This window comes from Bombus terrestris, chromosome 4, assembly GCF_910591885.1.
Source record: "Bombus terrestris chromosome 4, iyBomTerr1.2, whole genome shotgun sequence".
Classification (NCBI taxonomy): Eukaryota; Metazoa; Arthropoda; class Insecta; order Hymenoptera; family Apidae; genus Bombus; species Bombus terrestris.
In genome coordinates this window covers 6,259,526-6,282,850 of record NC_063272.1, presented here as the reverse complement: position 1 = coordinate 6,282,850, position 23,325 = coordinate 6,259,526, and the positions used below count along the sequence as shown (strand labels likewise).

The following is a 23,325-nucleotide window of genomic DNA, read 5'->3' as shown; positions in this document are numbered from 1 at the left end:
TAAGTTAATGTGAATTTAAAATAAGGACTTTCCCTATTTGCACGCTCACCGTTGTCTACTATCTACAATCAAAAGATAAAATATGCATCGGACGCTAATACAAAGGCGACGCCCAGTTTTGACTATACAAACACACACAGACAACAAAATTCAGGCTAAATTCAACGCTGACCGTGACGTACTATGCTTTTATAAGCCTGACGATGATAATACGAAAGAATGCTGACGTTCGTGATGATAATACACAGCCTCCTGATTATCGTGCTGTCCGAAGGCTCCACGAGGTCGCTTGAGTTACGTCGTAATGATGGCCAACCAACGAACCGGTTGTGGCCCTGGCCCTGGCCCTGCCACTGCACTTATTTGGCCCCTAACCCGATCCAACCAGACGAAAGCAAGGAGAAAAAAACATGGAGGAACCCACAAAACTGAACCACACACCTGGTCCAAGGATGAAAGTGCGAAACGCGCGAGAGGCCAGGCATCGTGAACACAAGAACGCCAACACGAAATTCGTAATTTACGAAACGACCATGAAAGATTCTGTAATCGCCGACTATTGAGGGAAGGTTCGAGCGTTTTCTGGCGTGAAGCGAAAAGGTGAGAAGGGTCTTCCAAAAATCGACGTCGAAATGATTGGTGTTTGATTTCGAAAAAACAAAGTGAGGTTAAAAGGATCTCCTTTGAAGTAAATACGAAATTGTTACTATACCGTGGATACTTGCGCATTTATGGGAAATTTGAGGAAAAAATTCTTTACTTCTATCATACTTAATTATTGACAGAAAAGGCTGACAAAAATTCAGGAAAACTACACGAGAAGATGTAATAAGCACTCGATGATCGAAGTAGGAAAGGTCTAAATGCTACATATTATACTTCAGAGTATAACATAAAACGTACCCTAAGTACGTCTACAAAAAAAGTAATTCGCAAAGGTCGGGATACTTACTTGATAAAAAAAGGCAATGAGGTATTTCTCCTTACGCTGCAGCTACTATAATTTTTATACTAGAAAATAAACATTCCTAACGATATCCTATAATTTACACCTGGTTGTAAACGTAACGCGAGAAAAGATTAGCATTTACCTAACTCCTTTCTCTCACGTATCTTCCGACCTTGAGTTCGACGCATCCTTTCACGAGTCGCGATTCAAGAAGAGCCTGAGCATCCCGCGAACTCTCCTTTCCTCGCGAAAATGCATCTATTGTTAGCATACAATAGGTGAAACAGTCAAATCGTCCCACTTTCGAAGGAACGATTGTCGCGAATGTTCTTCGCGTACAAATTCGACGACAAATCCATCAGGGCCAAATATTGACCGATATTACGCACATGGCCATTTGCCAACAATGAGAGACAGCATCGACTCTCTTCTCTTCTAAATACATCTCTTATTGCAATATGCAGTCGAATGCGAGGCTATATTTTCTCTGTCCCGTTCTGTTCGGCTGTACGATTCTCCTTCTCTCAACGGATAAATGTGTCGGACGAGACATGATTTACTCGTGCAGAACTATTTTCGTCACTGGTTGTCGAGTCGTTACTGGCAGGAGAACGAATCTCCTCCAGTCGCGGTGTCAGGGTCAAGGGTTCCGCCGCGGTATATTCTGCGCGATGAACGCTAGAACGCAATGGATAAAGCCGACTTGATGATACACCGATCGATATTTTAACGAAACATACCGAGAAATGAACATTTTAAACGAATTAATTTCATTTTCCTAGAAATTACTCGATTTTAGTTCGTAGCATGCGATAAGCGCTAGACTTTTTAGAAACCACACTTCGATCAATATCGCGACGATATATACCGTGGTACGAATCAGTTAGAAGTCAAACAGACGAATTCGATTTTTTGTAAATTTCCATTTTGAATAATAGTAAAACACGTAGCGTTTTATTAAGATCCTGTTACACGAGCATTATACGCTAGCAACTTAACGGCTTTTAAAAGAGCATAAAATTCTATCTCTCAGATTGTATACCATTCAGCATACAAGTCAACATCAAAGAATAATACCTACGTTATGTATTGAAAGTGAAGCTGAAAAATAAGAAGAAGAAGGAGCTTTCTAAAAACCATGCAACTGAAGAACTATGTTATACGAGGATCATCGCTGACTCTAATCTTCGACCACGTTATATGAATCTTCGTGTAATACGAGTAATTTGAAGAATATTCAAGAAATATATATATAATGTTACCAGGATAACTGAATAAATTGCGACTATGTGGCACTTTCTGGCCACGAATCTTCGCGTGATACAAGTGGATATAAGAAAACTGAATATATCAGATTTTTGGAAGTCAGTGTGAAAATTTGAATATATCAAAAGTTACAGAATAAACTATATCACAATTCACAGTGGACATTAAACGGTAATAATACCACGTTTAATTTCACCTCAGAAAAACGGAGCACTTAATAAAATGAGAATATCGCGTGTCAACCAACCTCATGGTCAATCCACAGCAGCTCTCCCATGTTGTCTTTGAATAGTAAATTCCCAAGTGGGAGTGGACGTGAAAAATATTAAAAACGAGACCTCTATCTACTGTTCTTCCTGTTCTTCAGTGTTAACTCGACTCGTGAATAGACGCATACCCGTTGATTTCATCCTCCAAACATCGTGTTAGTTCGAACAACTCGCGAGTGATGAAACTCGAAAAATCCCGCCATTTCTTAACAGCCACGTAATGACGTTGATCAAATTTTAACAAAGCCAAGTTAAGCCTTCAGTTTCAAGCAAGTTTTACGTACAAACGCCGAACGACAGAATAAATGGAAACACCAAATTTGTCACATTTTCTAAACGTGGAAGTAATTCCTGTGACCACGAAGTCACCAAGGGGAAGCCCCACGAAAATCAATGTCATCACTCTAAGTATCCCGCTATCTGACGCACGACTGATAAATCTGATGTTATTAATTCTGGGAACCAGTCTGAATTTTTTAATTATATTAGCGATCGTTTCTAAATCGTCCACGAGAACGTCTCCGAATTTTTACATCATAAGCTTCGCATGTTCAAACATGGTGATATTAATAGAACCACTGGAAGAGGTGCTTAAATGGTTCTTCGATATAAACATGAAATTAAACATGGATTACGTGCTGATGATCAGCTTTGATGTTTCTATTATCACATTTTCGGTTTTGGTATTCATGTTGTATATTAGTATCTTTCAAGAGCACGTCTCTTTTGGACACGTAGTATTAAAGAAAAAAAATGCTATTAAAGGTATTCTGTTGATTTGGTGTTCGTGCATTATTTCACTTGCTATTGGGCTCCATATATATGACTTTTTTGAAGAGGATATGGCGGATATTTACGTGTGTTTCACGTTCATGTTTATCACTATGCCGTTGATCGTATCAATTGCTTTAGGCTCTCTGATTATTTACGAATTGTATTTATTGAGAAAAATCGAGGGAAAGTGGAGAATGAAAAATCTAAAGCACTATATTATGTTAGGTTAGTAAATTGGGCGTCAGGTTATAAGTCAATATAAAAATTGTGAGAGACGAAAGATTGAAATTACAGTGTCTGATTAATCGTGAATTAATTTTTTTCACATATTTAAAAGTAAAAACAAATCTTTTCAGTGGTTATCGGAGTCGCTTTCCTATTGATACGAACACCATATCGACTGGCTAGAGCGATTAATTTCTTACTGCCTAAGGCATCGTGTTGCACGGACGACAAGAGAGAGGGACTCTATTTCATGGCCAAGACGTACCCCACTATTTTCTCGCTCATCTACATTGTATTATCGAATGAATTTCACGAAATCTTTGAGGTTCGTTTCGTTAACATGTTTAGAATTATAATTTATTAAATATCTAGATAAAAATTTGGAATATTTAACAATCTAAATATTTTTAATAGCAGGCGATCCCAAAATGTCGATGCCACAAATCGTCCAGAGAAATCATTCATGAAGTTGTTGCTTAACTAACAGGAAGGTTATCATTATTATTATTATATCATGGTATTTAATTTAATAAAATTAAATAAATTTCAATATATGAATTCAATATATGGTATCTTTTACCATACTGTACGTATATATTCTCTCTTAATTTGAATAATAGATTCGTAAATAAGAGAGCGTAACGTTCTATTTGTCAGAGCGAAGATTAATATAGAAACGTCGTGTTTGATATTTCCACCCGAGCTAAGTAACACTAGCGTCAAAAAATTTATTTATAGTACACATAGTGCGTCATTCCTGCGTGAATTACTCAAAAGCTCAAAGTGCTGCTCTCAAACATGAAAGACGTGCTTTGTGTACAAAGTTGGACTTAAAACATACGCTACGAGATTGATACTCATAACACATTGAGAACAAGAGTACCTCCAAACTCTTGAATATTAACTTACACCTAGCAAAAACATGCATCATAACCAAATTAAGAAATGAGCAAGGATCTTATAGCATCTTAGAACGTCTTAGAGAGCAAAGAAAAACTCGTAGTGGCACTTAAGAAATTTGAAGATGATCATGATTCAAAAAATTTGAAACAAATAAAAGAAAATAATTCTTTTAACGATCAATTCCCTCAAGCAAGTGTTGCAAGTTTATAAGTGAAATTGAAGATTTCAAAAAATATGAAAAACGAAATCCTAACGAAACGAATAATAGAATTTTCAAATAATGAAATCATTACTTTTCTCGTATTAAATCTCATTTATTCAAACAGTATTCGAGAAAATTGTTAATCTGTTTCAACATTTAAGGATCCTACACTTTTTCGATTGCATATCTTTCACCTGCAGCCTTCATTGGTAAGGACTAAAGCTCATGTAGTTGAAATTAATGTGTCTTTAATGATTTTTAATTTCGTAATTATATGTGGAAGTTCCTGGTTAAAGGAAGATCCGATTAATAAGTTGAAGTAATTGACAAGACAACCATAGATTCCAAGAACATTTTCTACCTACTACGCAAAGGAGCAGGCAAGGGTAGACGAAATTTGCACTCACGTTCTTCGACAGGACAAGGGAAGCTTTTGTGTCGCAGTCGCAAAGTCGTGAATTCATTGCGCTCTCTGTATGCAAATTCGCTTCCCTTTGGGCGCGTCGAGTGCATAAGTCGATGGAGAGTTGCACTTACGTGTTCGGCTCGAACGACTACACGCGCTTTGTATCTGCCAGATTGTCGAGAAAAAGACCCGCGAGTACCAACCATAATCTGCTGGTCGCGCGAAATCGTTTCGAATGCTTCGATTGTTAGCCAGTTACGATAGCGACACGTCCAAACTTACACGTTCTGTTCGTTTAAATGAACACGAGCAGACGGTTGAAAGTGTTTCACATTGTACGCTGTATCGAATATTCTGCGTCATTCCTTGTAAATTTGTGAACTTTTAGTGTACAAAATGAGTCACTTGAAATTGTATGTCTTCTTGATAAAAGAAAGGTATTTCAAGAATTAAGCAAGTGAAATTTTATTTACACCAAGGTGTTTTGGATACTGTTTCACGAAAGTGTACTACTTTTCTGTGTACATGTATACGTATCGCAAGTCAGTAAATTTGCTTGAAATGGGCTAAACGCTTAACTAAAGCAAAATGTATAGTTTCATTTATAAATACAAAGATCGCCTTGAAATCATGAAGATATTTCCATGTAGTCAAGACTTACGTCCATAATAAAATGTTCTCTTTGAAACAGAACTTTTGTAATTCATGTATCTTTTAACATACTACAGGAATAAAAATGATGATTGTATGAAAAGATTTTAACGAGACATCGCTTGATATGAACTATATCGAATGCTGGTATTAAACGAATAATAATTTCTAATTTCCAATATGAAAATTTCAAGTAACTTATTTATTATGGATATAATATACTATAACATTACTATCGGGAAACGAACTTTAATTGCAAAATAAAACCACACTCGGAACAAATTATACAAAATATTAGTTAGGAAGTATTACGATATAAAAATGCATCGTTGAAAAAATTTAACAATTTTTATTAGTCTAATCAACAGTAATAAAATTTAACCTACATCAAGAAGGACGATCCTGTATCACAAAATGCAAAAGCAACCATTTTATCTTTGCTGAAAAACTGCACGTTTCGTGAAAATCTTAAGTTTTTTCTCGTTTATCGCTCATACCACGCAACAACTGGTGGAGAACATAGCAGACATTCTTGCAACATAACCAGATGCAACTTACTATACTTAAATTCAATTAAGCGGAACGCGGTAAGTGTTTGAGAAAATAGGACATCGTTTGTCAAATCAAGGATAAATCCGATTTCGTAGCCACAGGATTCACCTTCTCACAGTCCCTCGATAATTAGAAATTCCTCTCACATCGCGTTTCCTATTCCAAGCTTTAGTGATTCTACAGCTATATCGAGACAAGCACTGTCGGTGTTACACGTGTGTACATGTGCAGTTATGTGTGTAGAAAATACACGATTATCGAACGCGAAAGAAACTACATACCTACGAATGGAGATGCAGCGTACGTGTCGTCGGTACCGAAGAAAAAGAAGACCTCGAAGAAACAGGAAATCAGTGGAGCGGAAAACCATCCTACCAGACGGCACTTCCGGCACGGTTTTTCGGTCAACTTAACGCCCCTTGCTAATCGACATTGATCGTTTGGCGTTGATTATAAGTCTCTCTTACTGGCAATGGAAATGTAGTTTAATAAAGAATTAATGTGCCTAATATTGAGATTAGATTGGAATAAAATATTTCAATATTTTGAAAATATGTTCTCTAAATTAATTTTATACTGGATGCTGCGACTTTTGGTCCACGGAAAATATTCAAGGCAAATATTTAATATTATCTTATGGAAATTTTGAAGCAGATTAATTTGTAAAACTAATCATTTTGAGTTTATCATTTTAAAATATTCCATTGGAAAACATCCTATTAAATCAGAGAGAAGAAATAAAACGTGGATACGTAGATGTTTACTACGGTAACTTGAGATAAGATAGAAACGAAACATTAGAATTTAACAAATTTGGAAATTTTTCGAAATTAATATGCGACTTCAAGTGGCGCAATTATGTTAATTATATTTAAAGATAAAAGTTACGTGAAATATTTGATAGTATTTTTAAGAAACTTTAAAAAAGATGAATACGTAAACTCAGAGATCTGAAAATGTACTCGATGTTATTTTTTGATATTCGATACTGTCTTTATACGAAATTAATTTGCAAGGTTAGTCGTATGGAGCTCGTCATTCCAACTCCACGCTCCATTGGTAAAAATTCCACTAGTCAAAGAAAAGGAACAGAACACAGGCGAGTGTTTATAATGGACGGAATGCCGCGTGCGATGAAAAAATAACGACGAACGAAGCTAGTTGTTTGTCCCTTCAACGTCCAACGATAAACGTGTCTCGAAAGAACAACGTGGCGAAGTTCCGAAATTTATTTCTGAATAACGAATATCAACGTTTCCTTCAATTGTTCAACCGATATCCGCGAATCGCTTGAAATAAAACGAAAATATCAAGTTCCATCTAAATTCCATTGTTCCAGACTTCATTTTTATGCAAGAGGGAAAAAATACATACCTATACACCGGTGACGAGAGAAAGATCGTTCTTAAGGAGTTACATTAGTAGCTAATTTCACCGGGTACTGTACGATCTCACAGTTGATATATTTGTGAAGATCCTACAAAGCGCATAATAAGAGAAGGCTAGGAAAAGAGTTCTCCATAACGTGAGATACTCGACCTAAAGAAAGTTACACTTTGTAATATAGGTCAGCATTTAACTTTCCCCTGTGGCTCTTCCTATTTACTGGCAGCGTTCGAAATTTTAAATTTGGCTCTGCCAAAATATTTTGAAAGAGTAGACATATCGAATGTTCATTGTATAGAAAATAAGTGTTATTTATATAATGCGACAATTTCTGTTGTTAATAATCGTGCAATTTAATTTTTAAGAAAATTCATTTAGACTTCATTTAAAAATATATATATAGATATCATGAAATAAAAAATTTAGGAACTTCTAACGTTGAAAAAAGAATTATATTTTTCAGCTAATCATAATTACGCTAAAAGTGGTACACGGTCGCGTTCATTTTCTCTCGATAAGATCGTGTCAATACTATTTTGCGAATACTTCTTTGAGGAATTATATATACTCCACTGATTTTTTCTCCTTGTATTCGTTTCTTTTAACTCGAATACAGAGTTAACAATTTTTATAAAGTGAAAACATTAAGTATTATATAATGATTTGAAAAGAAAAATTCGATTCTGATATCGTGATATTAAGAAGATAATTTAAAGAAACTATTTCGCTGTAAAATAACTTCGTAACATCGATATTATTCTATAAAAAAAAAAAATTGAAATGATCTTGAAGAATTTTTACTGAAGTTGCTATATGGAACAAAGCGATATCACATAGGCGTTCCGACCTCGAGGAACACCATACGAAAGAAGCAATGACGCGTACGTTGCATACTTACGACGCGACGGTGCGGTATCATGAAACAAATGGCATATCGATACGACAGCGCGGTGAGTTAAACGCATCGCGTTAACGTGTGAATGAGATGGTCGAGTCGGTGAAACGCATACGAATAGAAACTTCATTCATGGCCTTCGACGGAAAAAGCATCGCCACCACGTCGATTACAATCGCAAGGAGAGAGCCTCGAGGGGATCGAAACACACGCATCTTTGTCGAACTTTTTTACACCGCGAGAAAGTTGAAAAGTTACACGATACAAAATTCAAACGCTCCGTAATCTCCGTGATCGGAATTCAAACTTATTTTTCCATCCCACGTTTCATTTCCGACAGACGAAAGTATTTCTTCGACGTGGAAACTTTTATTATATATACGCCATTGATTTCTTCTCCTTATATCCGTTTCTTTTAACACGAATACAAAGTTAACAATTTTTATAAAGTGAAAACATTGTGTATTATATAATGATTTGAAAAGAAAAATTCGATTCTGATATCCTGATATTAAGAAGATAATGTGATTTACCTATATCGGAAGATTCTTTTAGCAAAGATCACAACTTGTATCAAATATGCGAGACACAAATCCACTGTGCACACCTTCGTGCCGTAATTTAACCCACCCTTTGTTTGCATGCTAGCGCAGTTAAACAAGCATGCCTTGATGTATGCAGATCATGAGAAAATATTTTGTCAAGTGCAAGCACCTATCGTCTCTCGAAAAACCGATAAACATTACATATATACAAACTTTCTAAATGAGTACACTCACATAGCTTATATAAATTACACTAAAAAAAGAAAAAAAATGCATCAATATTTTCATCGATAAACTTGATAAAAAAATGGTTCATTCGATTTAATCATACCACACAAAATAATAATAAATAATTAGCCTGTGGATATGTTTCGACGTGAAATGGTATTTTCCAATTCTTTCCCAGATATCTAACTTTCGATTATTGTAAAAATGAGTATAAATTCATCGCCGATATAAACGATGAGAAAATTTTGTTCATAAATGTAAAACATCTTTCATATCTGCAATTTCAATCTACGATTCGTGATTACATACCGGAAAATGAAAAGTCAACGCCTATGGGCTCGATTATCTCTTTTACCACATTCAAGGTTCATATTTCGCTATGTAGAACAGAAGACTTCGATTGTCGGATCTCAAAACGAGCGTTTTAGTACCCGGGAAACGCGTTTCCCAAAAAAGTAATGTTTCTGATTGAAACGTTAATTCCTGTTCGAAGCACGAAGGATCGTAAATCGCGGTTGTCTCGCAACGAGGAGATCGTGGAATACGAGAACGTTCTGAATTAAATCGTGAAATGGTCGCGCTATGCTAAGCTCTATCGTGAAAAAGTTTGGACGAATCGGATTATCGTCGGTGGAAATCAGCACAAAAAGGTGAATTAGTCTTCTTACAACTTCTTAACTGTGTACAGTTGCTTTTATGTAAAACCAGATGAATGAAACTGATCATATGACCGAATGAAGTTTGTCATGGAACATATATTTGTCACTATCTCTATCTTGAATATCCATGTTGTTAATTGTTGAAGCTTTAGAACGAACTATATTCCGGTTTATTTATGTATAAATTTATAAAGAATGGCAGCTTTCCGTTCATGCTACAGAAAAAATTTGTAGCTTATTAATTGTATCACTACGTGTTATTAAATAAAAAAGGACTTGTTAACTTGTTCATAGCAAATGCGTTGTTTCTGGTAAAAACGTAGCAATAGAATCAAATAGAAGGAAATTGATCACTAGATAATCAAATTCTCTAATTTACTCAACACAACGAACACTTTTAAATAATAAGTTGACTCCTAGATCAATTGACAAAATCGATAAAGAATATCACAATTAATAAACAAGAAATTAATATCATTAGTATCCATATTCAACCGCTCTATAACGCGAAACAATTAAAAATTACTGATTTCTCCGGCAATCGACGAACAACTAAAAAATCCATTCACGACAAGCACCAGCACGCAAGTTAATTTTTTACGAAATAACCGGCTTTTACGCGGTGCTTCAATTAAAAACTAGTCACCCTTCCATCGGCGCGTACATAGAGAATAGGGTTGGTGAATGAGATCGAGGAGTATTCTGCTTGGTCGCTCGAAGGCGGTTGAATAATATCGCGTATTAAAATCACTCCAGACCTATCCCACGTGAAGGATTTCAGAGGTCGTGTCTTCCACAAAGCTCTCGGTGCGACGATCGATGCACTTCCACGACACCCTATATGCAACGGCAGCCGGAGGCGATGCCGCGATGCGTGGGTGGGCGTCTCGCAACGAGGGAGCACAGGCGTCTCGACAAAGTCGGGGTGAACGTCGGAGACCCTGCGCGGATTCTTTGCCCAAAACAATCTCGTCGTTGAGTCAGAGCCCTGTTTGGAAAGTAGAACGGACGGGCCTAGTTACCTCGACTATTTAAACACGACGGTGCGCCGTGGACGCTACGCGTAACCCTCTTTGTGTGCCCCATAAGCCGTGCCACCGTGTATTCGACCGTGCTCGTGATTTATACGTCGTTGGGGATTTTATTTGGTCGAGCTTATTGCGTAGGCTTATAGAAAGCTAAAGGTTGAAGGCCATAAGTACGTGGTTCATATTTCAAATATCCTGGACTTTCCTTAGTGAAATGTTAATTCCGGGAACTCTTGATTGTAACTTTAACGCTTTACAGCGCCACGTATATAAGGTATGAAAGCTGTGTGAATTTCCCAGAAGGCGAAATGATCAACCTCACTTTCTATAAATTTCGCGATTTCATTGCTCGCATTAATATTCAATTCTTAGAGAACTGACTTACTTCCATAAGACCGTTTATTACAACGAGCGTAGCATCGATAATATTAAATTCTGAAATCAATTTTAAAAATAATATTGGTAATTTTAATAAACAGTATTATAGCATCATAAGGCATACAATTGCCCTTCTCTAGAATTGAACAGTGTATTTTTCAAGGAATTATTTTATGTATTTGTTATCGTGATATTTTATCAGAGTAATATATCTTTTATTTATATTATTGCCTGTACAATCCGTTTGTAACAATTATTAATTCCAATTCCTCTTATCAAAATCGAAAATAATAATTAGCAGTGATTTATTTTTGTCGAGTAAAAAATCCAGTTATAGAGGGTTAATAATAAGAAATTCGACCTACAAAGAGTGTATTCGTTACCAATAGATAGTTGACAGGAATTAATATCTTCGTTATTGAGAAGATCAATAATAACAATGGATAAAAGAACAGGTTTGGCAGACTGGAGGTTTATAATACCAGCTATACTGGCTTTTTTATGGAAGATAAATCTCGCGATAATTATATTGTATGCAAAAGTGCAGAAATAAATCTGCGTTCAAAGCACTTAAGTATGACTATTTCTAACCATGTGCAAGCTTCAAACAAGCCACGTAATCTTTTTCACATTTCACGGCGCCAATGTTGCAATAATTTGACTGCGCGTCTGTATTGGTACACCAATGGTCATTTTACCTGTGATCCAACTTCAAATAAATGAGAAATATAATTTTAAATCAAAATAACCTACGATATTGAAATACTCACATAATATTGAATTTAAGATAATCACGATAACATACATATACCTGCTAAATACATATACTCTGGTAGGCCTACAAAGAAAGGAATTATACGTACAAGTCGTTTAATCTACATCTTAGTACGCGTATTATCGCACAGAGCATTCGACTTCTCCCAGAAGAGAATACAAACTTATCGTAATCTGAATCAAAACGTTCTCAAGGAAATTGCAAACCAGCTGTTCGCCATACTATTTAATAATCAAACGCTAGTCAAGAAGGAATGTCCGCAATAAAATGTACGCTCTATCTCTAATAAGGAGAAATAACCAACATTTAAGTTATTCATACACTTGGAGAAACGTAACGTACCTTTCCTACTTCGGTATATTTATAATTAATTTGAACTGATGTTGAAATATCACTTCCGTTTTTATATCTTCAGGTATAACCTTAGCATTAAGATGAGCAATTAAATAACAAACGATGAACTCGATAAAAAATCTGCCAACTAATATGTCCCAAGCAGATTACAGAAAACTATAACCTTATTACGCCAGACCCTCTTGCGCAATAACAAGTTTAGTAAATTAGTAAATTAAGAGATTATAGATTGCAGGTTATAGATCTTTTTATTATTGTACAATTTTACATCAAGTAGGATAATCAGCCAATTGTAACTTTTACTATTTTTACTACTAAAAGCCCATTTATTATTACTATAACGCAAAATAATTTATTGATACTGAGTCATAACTTCGGTCTTGTAAAACGCAAATGTTAATTTTGCCACCAACTCCCGCGATATGGTCGTAAATATAGAGAACGACCACGGCATACAAATTGGGGGTTGCCAAAAAAATGAACAAGGTGTAAAATATGGGTCGCGTGGGTATAGAGCAAAAGGGCAAGAAACAAAGTCGTGAAAATAGCGAACAAAGGTTGTACAGTCGAAACGGCGAAGATAAAGAGGAGGCAGAGGTCAAAGACAGACGAATAAGAAAAAATGTGACGAGGTAATGAGCAAGACAAAACCATGGTCGCTGTTATTAGAAGGGCAACAATGCGAAGGGCGCATAAATATTGATAGTAGAGTTTGCACGAGGGTCACGCAAAAAGAAAAAAACGTGAACATCGTGAGTAAAAGGAAGAAGCTAGGACTGTTGGTAGTAAAACGAGAAAACATGGTCGTCGCAGAGTCGGAATTGAAATCAGAGCAAGGGGCAAATAAAGGGTAATGGTGGTGAAAATGATACGCGAGAAACGAGTATTAAAATGATTAATACACCACGGACAAATTTCGAGAGAAACAACACGGAACGAAGCAACGGGATATTCCGAACTGCTACGTGGGAGGACGAAGAGAACGAAAAAGAACTGCGATGAAAAATGGTGGCTGTAAATAGGTTAAAGGTATAGGGCATTGAGAAAGTTTTTTCGTGTCTTGTATCTTAAGGAGCATTCAACAGGACAGATCAATTTATTGTGTTATATCATGGAACGTTTCATAAGTAACGTTGCATTGATATATGTAACTTTGAAACGTGTCAATTTTATCGTATTTTTTTTAATGAATATTGTGTATTATCTATCACTTTTTGAAACTACGTTCGTTAATATTAATTATATTAATGCTACTTGTAATTTTCATAATTTTGATTGTAGCCCTAAAACCAAATAAAAATCCAAGTGACGTACTGAAGTTCAAAACAGTCTCATAAGAAATAAAGAATGCTACTTACTATGTTCTCGTAATCTCTGATTATTTTATCGAATATTGAGATAGAATAACGATTAGCGAAATTATTTTATCTTCTATAGTGTATATAAAACCGAGAATTTTTATATCGAAGTATTTATATCATTATATTAAAGTATTTAAAGAATTTCTTGTCGTAAATTTCAAAGTTTAATCTTGATTTCGGATCATATTTGACTTTTTACTAACAGATAAAGAATGAGTGGATACATGAAATACGAGTGTAAAGCTTGAAACGAGCGCAAATATTGAAATATATTTTTCGCCAAAATTTTTCCCACGATGTATTTTTTCATTTCGTATTAAACAAACAATATTTCGATTAATTTCTGTTTCATAAATTGGAAAACTTTCTTGATATGTTAAACGGTTGCAAATCTGTATCTCAGAGAAATATCGCTTTTATTATTTTCAAGAGTGCGCCCTATAACTACCGAGAATTTCGAATGCGTATTTCCTTTCGAATTTCTATTCCTTTGTACCCAATAAATATTATTTAACGTTACTGTCAATGGAATGTAATCTACGATATGACATTTACATTTTTCTTATTTGATAGAAAAATCACGCTTGAACTACGCTTTTTGTAATTTAAAAGTTTGCATATTGCCGATTTTCGTTTACTTTAAGATAAGTTACCTGCATTATTATCGATATGATTCATACACATATAAACGTGTGCGTCAGGGAATGTATAAACAGATGCATCGTATGCAGATAGAGAACGTTTTTCCCTTTCGCGTTTTGTATGCACGTGCAACAGAAAAAATGCAGTGTCGAACATGGCAAATGGTTCATTGTTCTCGCAAAGAGACAATAACGTGTGGGTCTTTCGGATCTCGTAGCTGACGAAATTCGTCTTTTAACAATGGAGTGGAAAAATTTAAAAACACTCGCGCCCAAAGAGATGATTAACGTTAATCTCCTTCTTTTTCGGAAGCATTTTGCTTCTACTTCACATAATTGACACGAGTATTTGTTAAGCGTGGCTTAATCGTACGTCCGAGATACAATATCTTAAATAAATTTACTTCCACGTTCTTTGTTTACGATAAAAAAATTTGCAAATATACTTGGGATTATTTCATTATTATTTACATTAGGTTTAACATTATTTATGTTGTATTAAGTTACTTCCTTATTATCGTATCAATAGAATTCCAAAGAAAAAATGAAGCTGGGGTTGAGTTTCTAACAAATATAAAGCTTTTCATACACTGCTCAATGGTAATTTAATAATTATTCTCTAGAAGGACGCTCGAGCATCGAATTGTCATTAAATCGATAAAGACTGTATGCGGGTAATGAACAAATTGAACAATGACAAACGAAGTTAATCGGCCTGTTAATTGCAGCACGTGGACCAATAGTATTCTCTCCACTAGATATATAAATTCGTTACCAGTATGTATTTGTATTTGACGAACTTCGTCAAAGATTAATTGCACGCACGTGTATCGACACATGAATCGACAAAGTGATATGTACATACTTTGGAATAATTCAGTTATAAATTTACGATATCTCAATTTAGAACGATGAAACAGTCGTATGGCGTAATTACATACAACTATTCTCAAAAGATTAAATAATAAACAATGCGTATATAACAGAAAACAATACCTATAAAATTCGTGATCAATTAAATGGCATTATCATCAATTTTTAAGCCTTAATGATAATACGTTTCAATATTTGAAAGCAGATTTTATAGATTCTTCTCTTAACTCTTTCGAAATAACTTTCACAGAGACTATCGCTTGTATAATTTTTCCTGCCATCCTATTAAAAATATAATTCTACTGAATTACGTATTTCTATTCTTTTACAAATCTGAATGTATATATATTATGGTCTACACTATCATATCGTTGCTTCCAATACAATTACAATATGTTGTCCATTGTTTCAAAAAAGAGGGAACTGTGTATGCGTGTATTAAAGTTTAATTTTACCCAAGTTTCTTCAAATCTCCTTTATGGCGTCTTTTCTCACAATCTTTCGTAATCAATGAAATCATCAATGATTCAAATATCAAATGATAATCATCTTATCCATAAACCAACGGCTCAATTTTACATAACAGCAAAAGCAAAGCGAATAAAAAAATTGATAATACTAGACGTAGCGCAAAGTTCAGTGACCTGTCCGACAAACAAATGATGCTGATAGCGTAATGTCAAGACTACTATCACTTCGAAAGTCGTAAAAAGTGAGATGTCAATTACCGCTGAACAAGAGGCGCAATAAACGAACGACACGAAGGTACCTTGGCGAAAGTGCAAGGTTAAATCGAATAAGATCGTCCCGCTGCACCAAATACTAGACGCAATTACGCGTCGCTTGTACGACACGCTTTCTTTACTGCAAAGATGTCAGTGCCACGTACCGTAACGAAGGCCGTTTGTCAACGAGGAATACTCGCGCAATTTACAAACTGTTTGTGATGTAATCCCTCGAATGTTATTCAGATCTTAATCAATGACAAGAAATTGTGCGTAATTTGATGATAAGTTCTTGTGGAACTTTTTAACAGGTTATATCAGGTTATATGGTACAGTGATTTAATATTCTATCATGTATTATATGATATATTATAATATATATAATATATTAAATATATATAACATATATATAATATATTAAATATATCATTATTCGAAACATCGTATTATTTAAAAAAAAGTTAAGATATTGATTATCATTCTTCCACATTTTAATGAAATAAATTTGCATAATGTGTAATATCATTGTTATTGTCCACTGATTTGAAATTTTAATATTTTTACATGTTTTAGATTACATATTCTACGTGTTTATTTATTTTATTATATACGTCACATAAAAATACATAGAATATTTTAATCATAAAAGGTTTCATAAATTATACGTAGGAAAGACATAAAAAAGAAGCCAGCTCAATCTGGCTGATTGATTTTAATATCACTAAGATAGTTGGAGATGGGCCAATTTGTATAATTCGAAGATATCTCTTAAAAATACACGAAAAATCTATAGAACTTCGTAAACAATCAAAAGTTTAATATTGTAATAGGTGACACCATCGAAATGTTTAATACGCTGCAAAAATACATATTTACTGCTACAAGTAAATAAAAAGACAGTTTTAGTAACGTGTAATTAATTAATTACTAAATATATGGTCTATCTATATCAATTATCTAAAATGAGTCAAATGAGTAAAATTAGATAATACAAAATACCTTTACACACAATGCAGCTTGAATCCAGCAAAATTCTTTCAAATCTCCTCTTCCAACACACACCTCAATGTTTATTAACGTCAAACGTAGTCTGTATACAATCACAACGCGAATTAGATATTAACACGCGACACACGACTATTATCCACAATTTAGTAAACTCAACCTTGAAAAAGACGGTTTAGCTAAATTCTTCTAATAAGGAAGTCGTGTGTATGTAAAAAAACACGTTCGTCTTGTCATCCGACAACGAATGACAGTCACGCGGTCTGTTCTTGAAAAAAAAGGGACGAAGAGAAGCAGAAGGTAAACACACGCGTTGTTACGGAATTGACGATCGACTATTGACAGTCGCAAAGTCGAGTCACATAAAAAACGATCGACTGGTTGGTCCCCGTGGAATGGTCGCGTCAATTTTTCAGCGATAAGAGAAAAGACACGGACCTGCGGTCACAATGGAAAGTCACGAGGGCCACGAGGCACAGAGTCAGTCACGGCTCGGCAGTCGGCGTACACTGCAAGCCGAACGTCGCCGCCACGCGACTCCGAACTCGAAAGCAGAGCCGCGCAAGATGGTCGACGCTGAACCAACTCTTTCATTGGCTGTTCGCGGCGCTCAGGTATACGCGCGCCTGTTATCGTGTGGCAAAACGCGTTGTGCCGTGCTCGAAACCTACTGATAACAAACCGTGCGACTATTTTGCATTCAAACCTCAAAAAAATGGAAATTCGTTCGGTAGAATTGTTCAAGGATTCTTAGCGTTTTGTACAGTGGCTCGTAAAAACATTCGAATATTTATAGAAATCTTTTATGAATATATTACGTGTGAGTTTTAATTTTCTAAACCATTTACTTTCTTCAATATATATATCTTTATTTTTGTAGATCATTTTATACGTTATAATGCTATTTTTAAATTGATTTAATTTTTTTAATTTTACGCACGAAACATTTGTTCTTTTTTTTAAGATCTCGGTGAAGTATGGGATCGTTAAAAATCGGAAATTTCATATTTTACGACTTATAAATGTAGAAATATTGTTCGTTAAATTTATTTTAGAATTTGATATTGTTTATATCATCTCTTTATGATAAATGAAATCGCAAGAGTAACCGGTTTTTGAAAATCAATCTCGTTAATCATGTATTTGGGTGATTAAATTAGAAGGTGGAATTAATTAATTTGGATTTTGAGAAACTCGTATATGTATAACGATTCAACTTAAATTTGGTATTTTTCCAATTCAGAAGTCGATGAACGTTGGATGAATTCAAACGTAAGGTACGTGCGATTGCAACCAGTGACATAATACAAATAGTTCATTGTTCTAATAAAGAATCGTATCGCAGTCTTACTTGACTTGAATAATTTAAATTTAAGATACGAATAATTGCAATCAATAATACAATAAAAACATCATTCATTTCCTAAGAATGAGTCATATAGCAAAGAATTTATAAGAAATTGTATCTGCACTAAGGAATTCTTACCGAACTTTCATAATATAAGTGAGGTATTGTTCGGACAAATACGAGTGGTACTGTAATTATGATGACGCTCTACACGCAGTTGAGGAAACAGAAGATTTTTAGAAGAAATGACCTTTCTGTCAGATTTTAGAATTTAATTTTTACATTGTAACATTTTACCATCTGATTGACAAGGTGTTATTCAACCAGATACAGATGTTCTACTTTGACGTGCTGCTTTCCAAACAGGGGGGAAAACTGGATTCTATAATTAAATTCCTGTCCGCCTTTCAATCAAGTTATATTTTTGTTCCAAAAAATGAAAGTCAGTTTCTCTGACATCAGAGAACACGAGATATAATTACAAACTTCATAAATTTTTTAATCCTATTCTTCCCCCGCAATGAAAAATGTAATATGTGTAAACGTTCGCGTGACATCAAAAATCCATAATTGGAAAATCACAGAAAAAAATGGAAAATACTCAAATAAATGTCTAATAATTTTTTGATGTAATAGGAATAGACAAATCGTTAATATCACATTTATCTTAATCGCCCTCCTACATCGACTAAAACATTCATAATTAAAATCCAATTAGTCTTCGAATCGAAGCCAATCGGCGGCAGAGTGAAAATTACATTTTCATTTGGAAAGGGGAGCAATTAACGATCTCGCGAATAGAGTTATCCCTAGGTTAGTCGACCCTGCAAGGAATGCAACTAACTGCAAATTTCCGGTGGGCTACATTCTAGGTAAAATAAACGTACATATGTATGTATGAGCGAATAACATTTTATCAGACGTTCGTTTTCCAATTCCCTATCGTTACCTTCGTTTAACGCCTCTACTGAGGATCCTATCGCACACATAAGCCTCCACAAGGTCATTGCATGCCTCCCTTTCCCTTCCGCAGCATTGTGGTGCTATACGCGTGATTATGCAAATTCTCTTGGCCGGACGAGCAAACAAGGAAACGCTTAGGTACACGCGTCTTCGATACTATAGTAAGATTTTGGATTTCCACATTGATTTTCTGCATTGGTGAAATATTTGACTAAATGTTGTATGAATTAAAAATTTAATCTTCTTTTACGGTTTTGAATGTTCATATTTTTAATAAAGACATCGCGAACTTAAGTAATTACAAATTGGTAGCAAGAATTGGCGTTAAGTTAACACAAAATTTTACTTGCAATCTTTCCAGTCAATTTATATCACCGACTTCTAGCTACCTACGTATTTAAATTTTACGCATACTTCCAGACAATTCTCATAACTGTAACAATATATCTACCAATATGTCTAGCGCAGAGCGCTAAATATAACAATTTAACAATTACCGAATTGCATAAAGAATATCATTAGATAGTGAGAAATTACGAAAATGTTAGTTGCCACGTCTTCCAAGGATACGAATAATTTTTCTCTCCTAATAGTGAGGAAATTTTGCATTCGTCAGCGGTCGTTTTCTGCCAGAGTTATGCGAGGATCATTAAACAAATTGCAAAAAGACCAACGATCCAGGATACGCGAGTTTACGAACGGCAGTGCGTGCGTGCCGCACACCATGATTTGTAAATACAAGCACATCCTGCGCTCATGCTATCGTTCTACGTACGTTCACATTTCGCGCTTACTACCCGTGTTCGAACGAACCTAACCAGGAGGCTGTAAATATATCAGCTGTTATCGTTAAACGTCCCCGAGAAGTAAGTTTCGTGTGTATTTGTTACAAGCCAAATCACGTTCATATCGGCTGATGAAAATTTACATTGTACAGTGGCGTGAATTGATGAAAGGAACGAATCTACATAATTAGTTACGATTTCTGATACATTGCATTAGATATGCAAATTAGATCAGTGATCTGTTCTTAGCTAATTGAACTGTCATTAAATTTCTTGTTTACGTCAGAATCCGACTGCGATCTTGTATTTTATTCGTATCACGAATCGCAGTTGCGTTAACCGTTTTAAAATTTTCCTTCCACTTGTTTTCAAGATTTTCACATATCGTAATAATCCCCTTGGCGTTCTTATATATAAATAGTATGATGATAAGAGAAATATAATTTCATGTTACACATAGATATTCCTGATGCCAAACGCCAACGAAAGTATAAGCTGCTCATTACGTGTGCTCATGAATTTAACTTGTAGCGAGCAATTGCCATTTTCAACACGCCTCGAGAATTGGCAAGCTCCATCTTCGCTTCGTGATTCAAGGAAAGAAGGTCTGGGCAGCATCGATACCTAACCACAAAAAAGGTATCGACATAACGAAGGAGTTGACCACGAGATTGTGGTACATAGACGGATGACCCATGATCAGACAATGGATGCATTACATTTACGTATTTACTGGTACGATGTTCGAAAAGTGAATAATACAATAATAGAACCAATTTCAATGGACGAATACAGATAAAAAGTTACGAATTATTTTGGGGAAAACCGTTTTGTATAAAAAAATTGATAAAAAATGAATAAAATATTATCGATACAGACTGATAATAATGATTTATGACCATATTGGCAACACGAAAATTATTTCTTATATCGATGAAAAATGGAAGAGAGAAGGAGAATATTTGTAATTTTTCTCTTTTCGAAATGAAACTTTTTGAAACAAAAAGTTTTGTTTCAAAAAGTTTCATTGTGAAAACGTAAGAAATGTTTAGAGTGGGAACAATTAACAAATATTAGAAATCACATGACTGACATTTTTGTGTTTAAATAGTGGAAATATGGAAATACCGATGAAATGATAGTCACATCCCATTAAATCACATCGTTGCTGACATTTTATTTGTGATCTGCTCTAGCGCCAACGTGATACATACGCGCGAATGAATGACATTCCATTGAATCGAGCTGCACACGCCTAAATACAGGGTTAAGTTCTAATCTAGCACGCAACCGGAAACACGAGTGCTTTGCCAAACAATGCTTTCAAAAAAAAGAGCATAACAATGGAAAACAATAACGACAGACGGTGCGTGCAATATACATTCACGCAAGGGAAGCTTTGGTCAGTATTTCCCTGCTGTTGTTCTCATTGTGTCAATTTCCTAGATACATCTTTCGGAGAATTTAATTTTTGCACGAATATTTCAACTCGTCTTCAAATCCTTTCATCTCGTATAAAAATATGAAATTCGAATCTCAATTGGAGGAGAATTTTTTGTATCGTTCTAAGAATAGCTAGCTGATGAAATTCACATTTAAATTTAATTAAAAGAATACTAAATTTAATTATAATTTAAAGGAGTACTAAATTTGATCATTCGGTATAATATACCTAAAAGATTGTAGAAAAGAAGATTATAATTCGATAAGACAATTTCATAGAAATATATACTTAACAAATTTTAAAATAGATAAGTTAAAAGATAAATTGATATATTTTCAATCACAAGATAGTTATCTATATACCAAGATCGTTACACGACTTAGCGCTTTCGATCAGAAAATATTTTTAATTAAAATGATTTCAATCGCTCGAATTATAGATGGAATTTGCCCACCAAATTTACTAATTTTCTTTATGTTGTTGTTATAACGAGATAAAGAAACACGTGTTCACTTTCAACCATCAGTAATCGTGGGTATACATACAAATACATATTTTCTGTAATTTACTCGCCACCGTTGAGGAAACGCATTTCTTTTATGCGATCCAGCAACAAAGACGGTTCCATACAAAGGTATGCACGCGACGTGAAAGCACCGTGAAAACGGATTGAACGTTTCGCGGTGTTACATATGCGTTAAGCTTTATACGCCGCGCGTATATATATACTCAAAGGAAAATTAATCCACGTTCTTTCTCCGGTGGCAAGCAAGATTGCAACTTTCTTCCTTTTTCTCTTTTTCTTCCCCATGCTCGTGAAATTCGACGCGACTTTGAATATTAAACAGAGGCTCGATGAAGTCGAGAATTCGCAAACAGCGCGCGCGCTCGTTTAATCAGAATATTATATGCAAATTTTATTGATTGTAAACCTTACGCAACTTATTATATACCTCTCCTTGAAACAAAACAAAAAGCAATCAAGATGATATGTTTACGCGGGATTGCCTGTTCTTCGTTTTCGTTCATTTGAAATTTAAATAAGACTGGTTTTATTAGTAACTCCTCGAAATTTTGGTGTAAAAAAACGTGAACAAATAATACAAAAAAGAGGAGGAAAAGAAAAAAGATGTAAACGAGAAATGATCTAATCTGCATAAATCTAAGTGTAAGCATACAGCTTGATACTAACGCTGTACCGTTACAGAAATTATTATTCCATATGCCTATAAATATTATCGAGGTGATGTCCCAAACTGGTTTTAGGTATTTGGTGCGGGACACAAAACATGGCCGTGGACCAGCACAGCTGCACGATCAACCGGTTTCTCTGATTACAGTCGACTGAATGTACAGTCATCGAATATAGGCGTAAATACGTAATAAGTATTGTATTCCATATAAGTGTTAATTGCATTAAAATGATATATCGAGTATACCACCATTTGCTATTTGTATACGTTTTTTACTATGGTAATTTTCTTTCCCTATTATTTCACTATTTTACATTATTGTATTTCATTCATAGCAGAATAAAATATATAGGTTCTTAGATTTGTCTAAAAATTAATTTATGGATTGCGCTAATAAAAAACTGAAAATTTAGATAAACGAAATTAATAAATTAAGTTACATTAAATTTAAAATATGTTTTGGAACTTTAACATGCCACCAGTAGCGCCACTGACTAATTGCATAGTTTTTAAATAGAATGAGATTCGAATGTGAATGCGTC

General features: G+C 34.8%; 2 protein-coding genes across 3 annotated transcripts in view; one reads left to right on the top strand and one right to left on the bottom strand.

The window, feature by feature from the left end:
• LOC100646738 overlaps positions 1-17,582 on the bottom strand; it is a 124,148-nt gene extending 106,566 nt beyond the window's left edge. For both annotated transcript variants that reach the window (XM_003395153.4, XM_048405565.1), the window contains exon 1: positions 17,045-17,582. The gene's annotated coding sequence lies outside the window, so the exon portion shown is untranslated. The remainder of the gene's footprint in view (positions 1-17,044) is intronic.
• LOC110119205 lies at positions 1,594-4,046 on the top strand. The gene is made up of 3 exons (XM_020862627.2): positions 1,594-3,483; positions 3,615-3,808; positions 3,898-4,046. The coding sequence occupies exons 1-3, from the start codon at positions 2,790-2,792 to the stop codon at positions 3,961-3,963; spliced, it is 954 nt and encodes a 317-aa protein (XP_020718286.1). The 5' UTR covers positions 1,594-2,789; the 3' UTR covers positions 3,964-4,046.
• Positions 17,583-23,325: the final 5,743 nt, after the last annotated feature.

What these genes read in the sequence shown, in the direction of transcription:
- LOC110119205 (XM_020862627.2), top strand. Translation starts at nt 2,790, where the DNA reads ATGGAAACACCAAATTTGTCACATTTTCTAAACGTGGAAGTAATTCCT. An exon ending in AAAGCACTATATTATGTTAG is followed by an intron (nt 3,484 to 3,614) that starts GTTAGTAAATTG and finishes AAATCTTTTCAG; the next exon opens with TGGTTATCGGAGTCGCTTTC. An exon ending in AATTTCACGAAATCTTTGAG is followed by an intron (nt 3,809 to 3,897) that starts GTTCGTTTCGTT and finishes TATTTTTAATAG; the next exon opens with CAGGCGATCCCAAAATGTCG.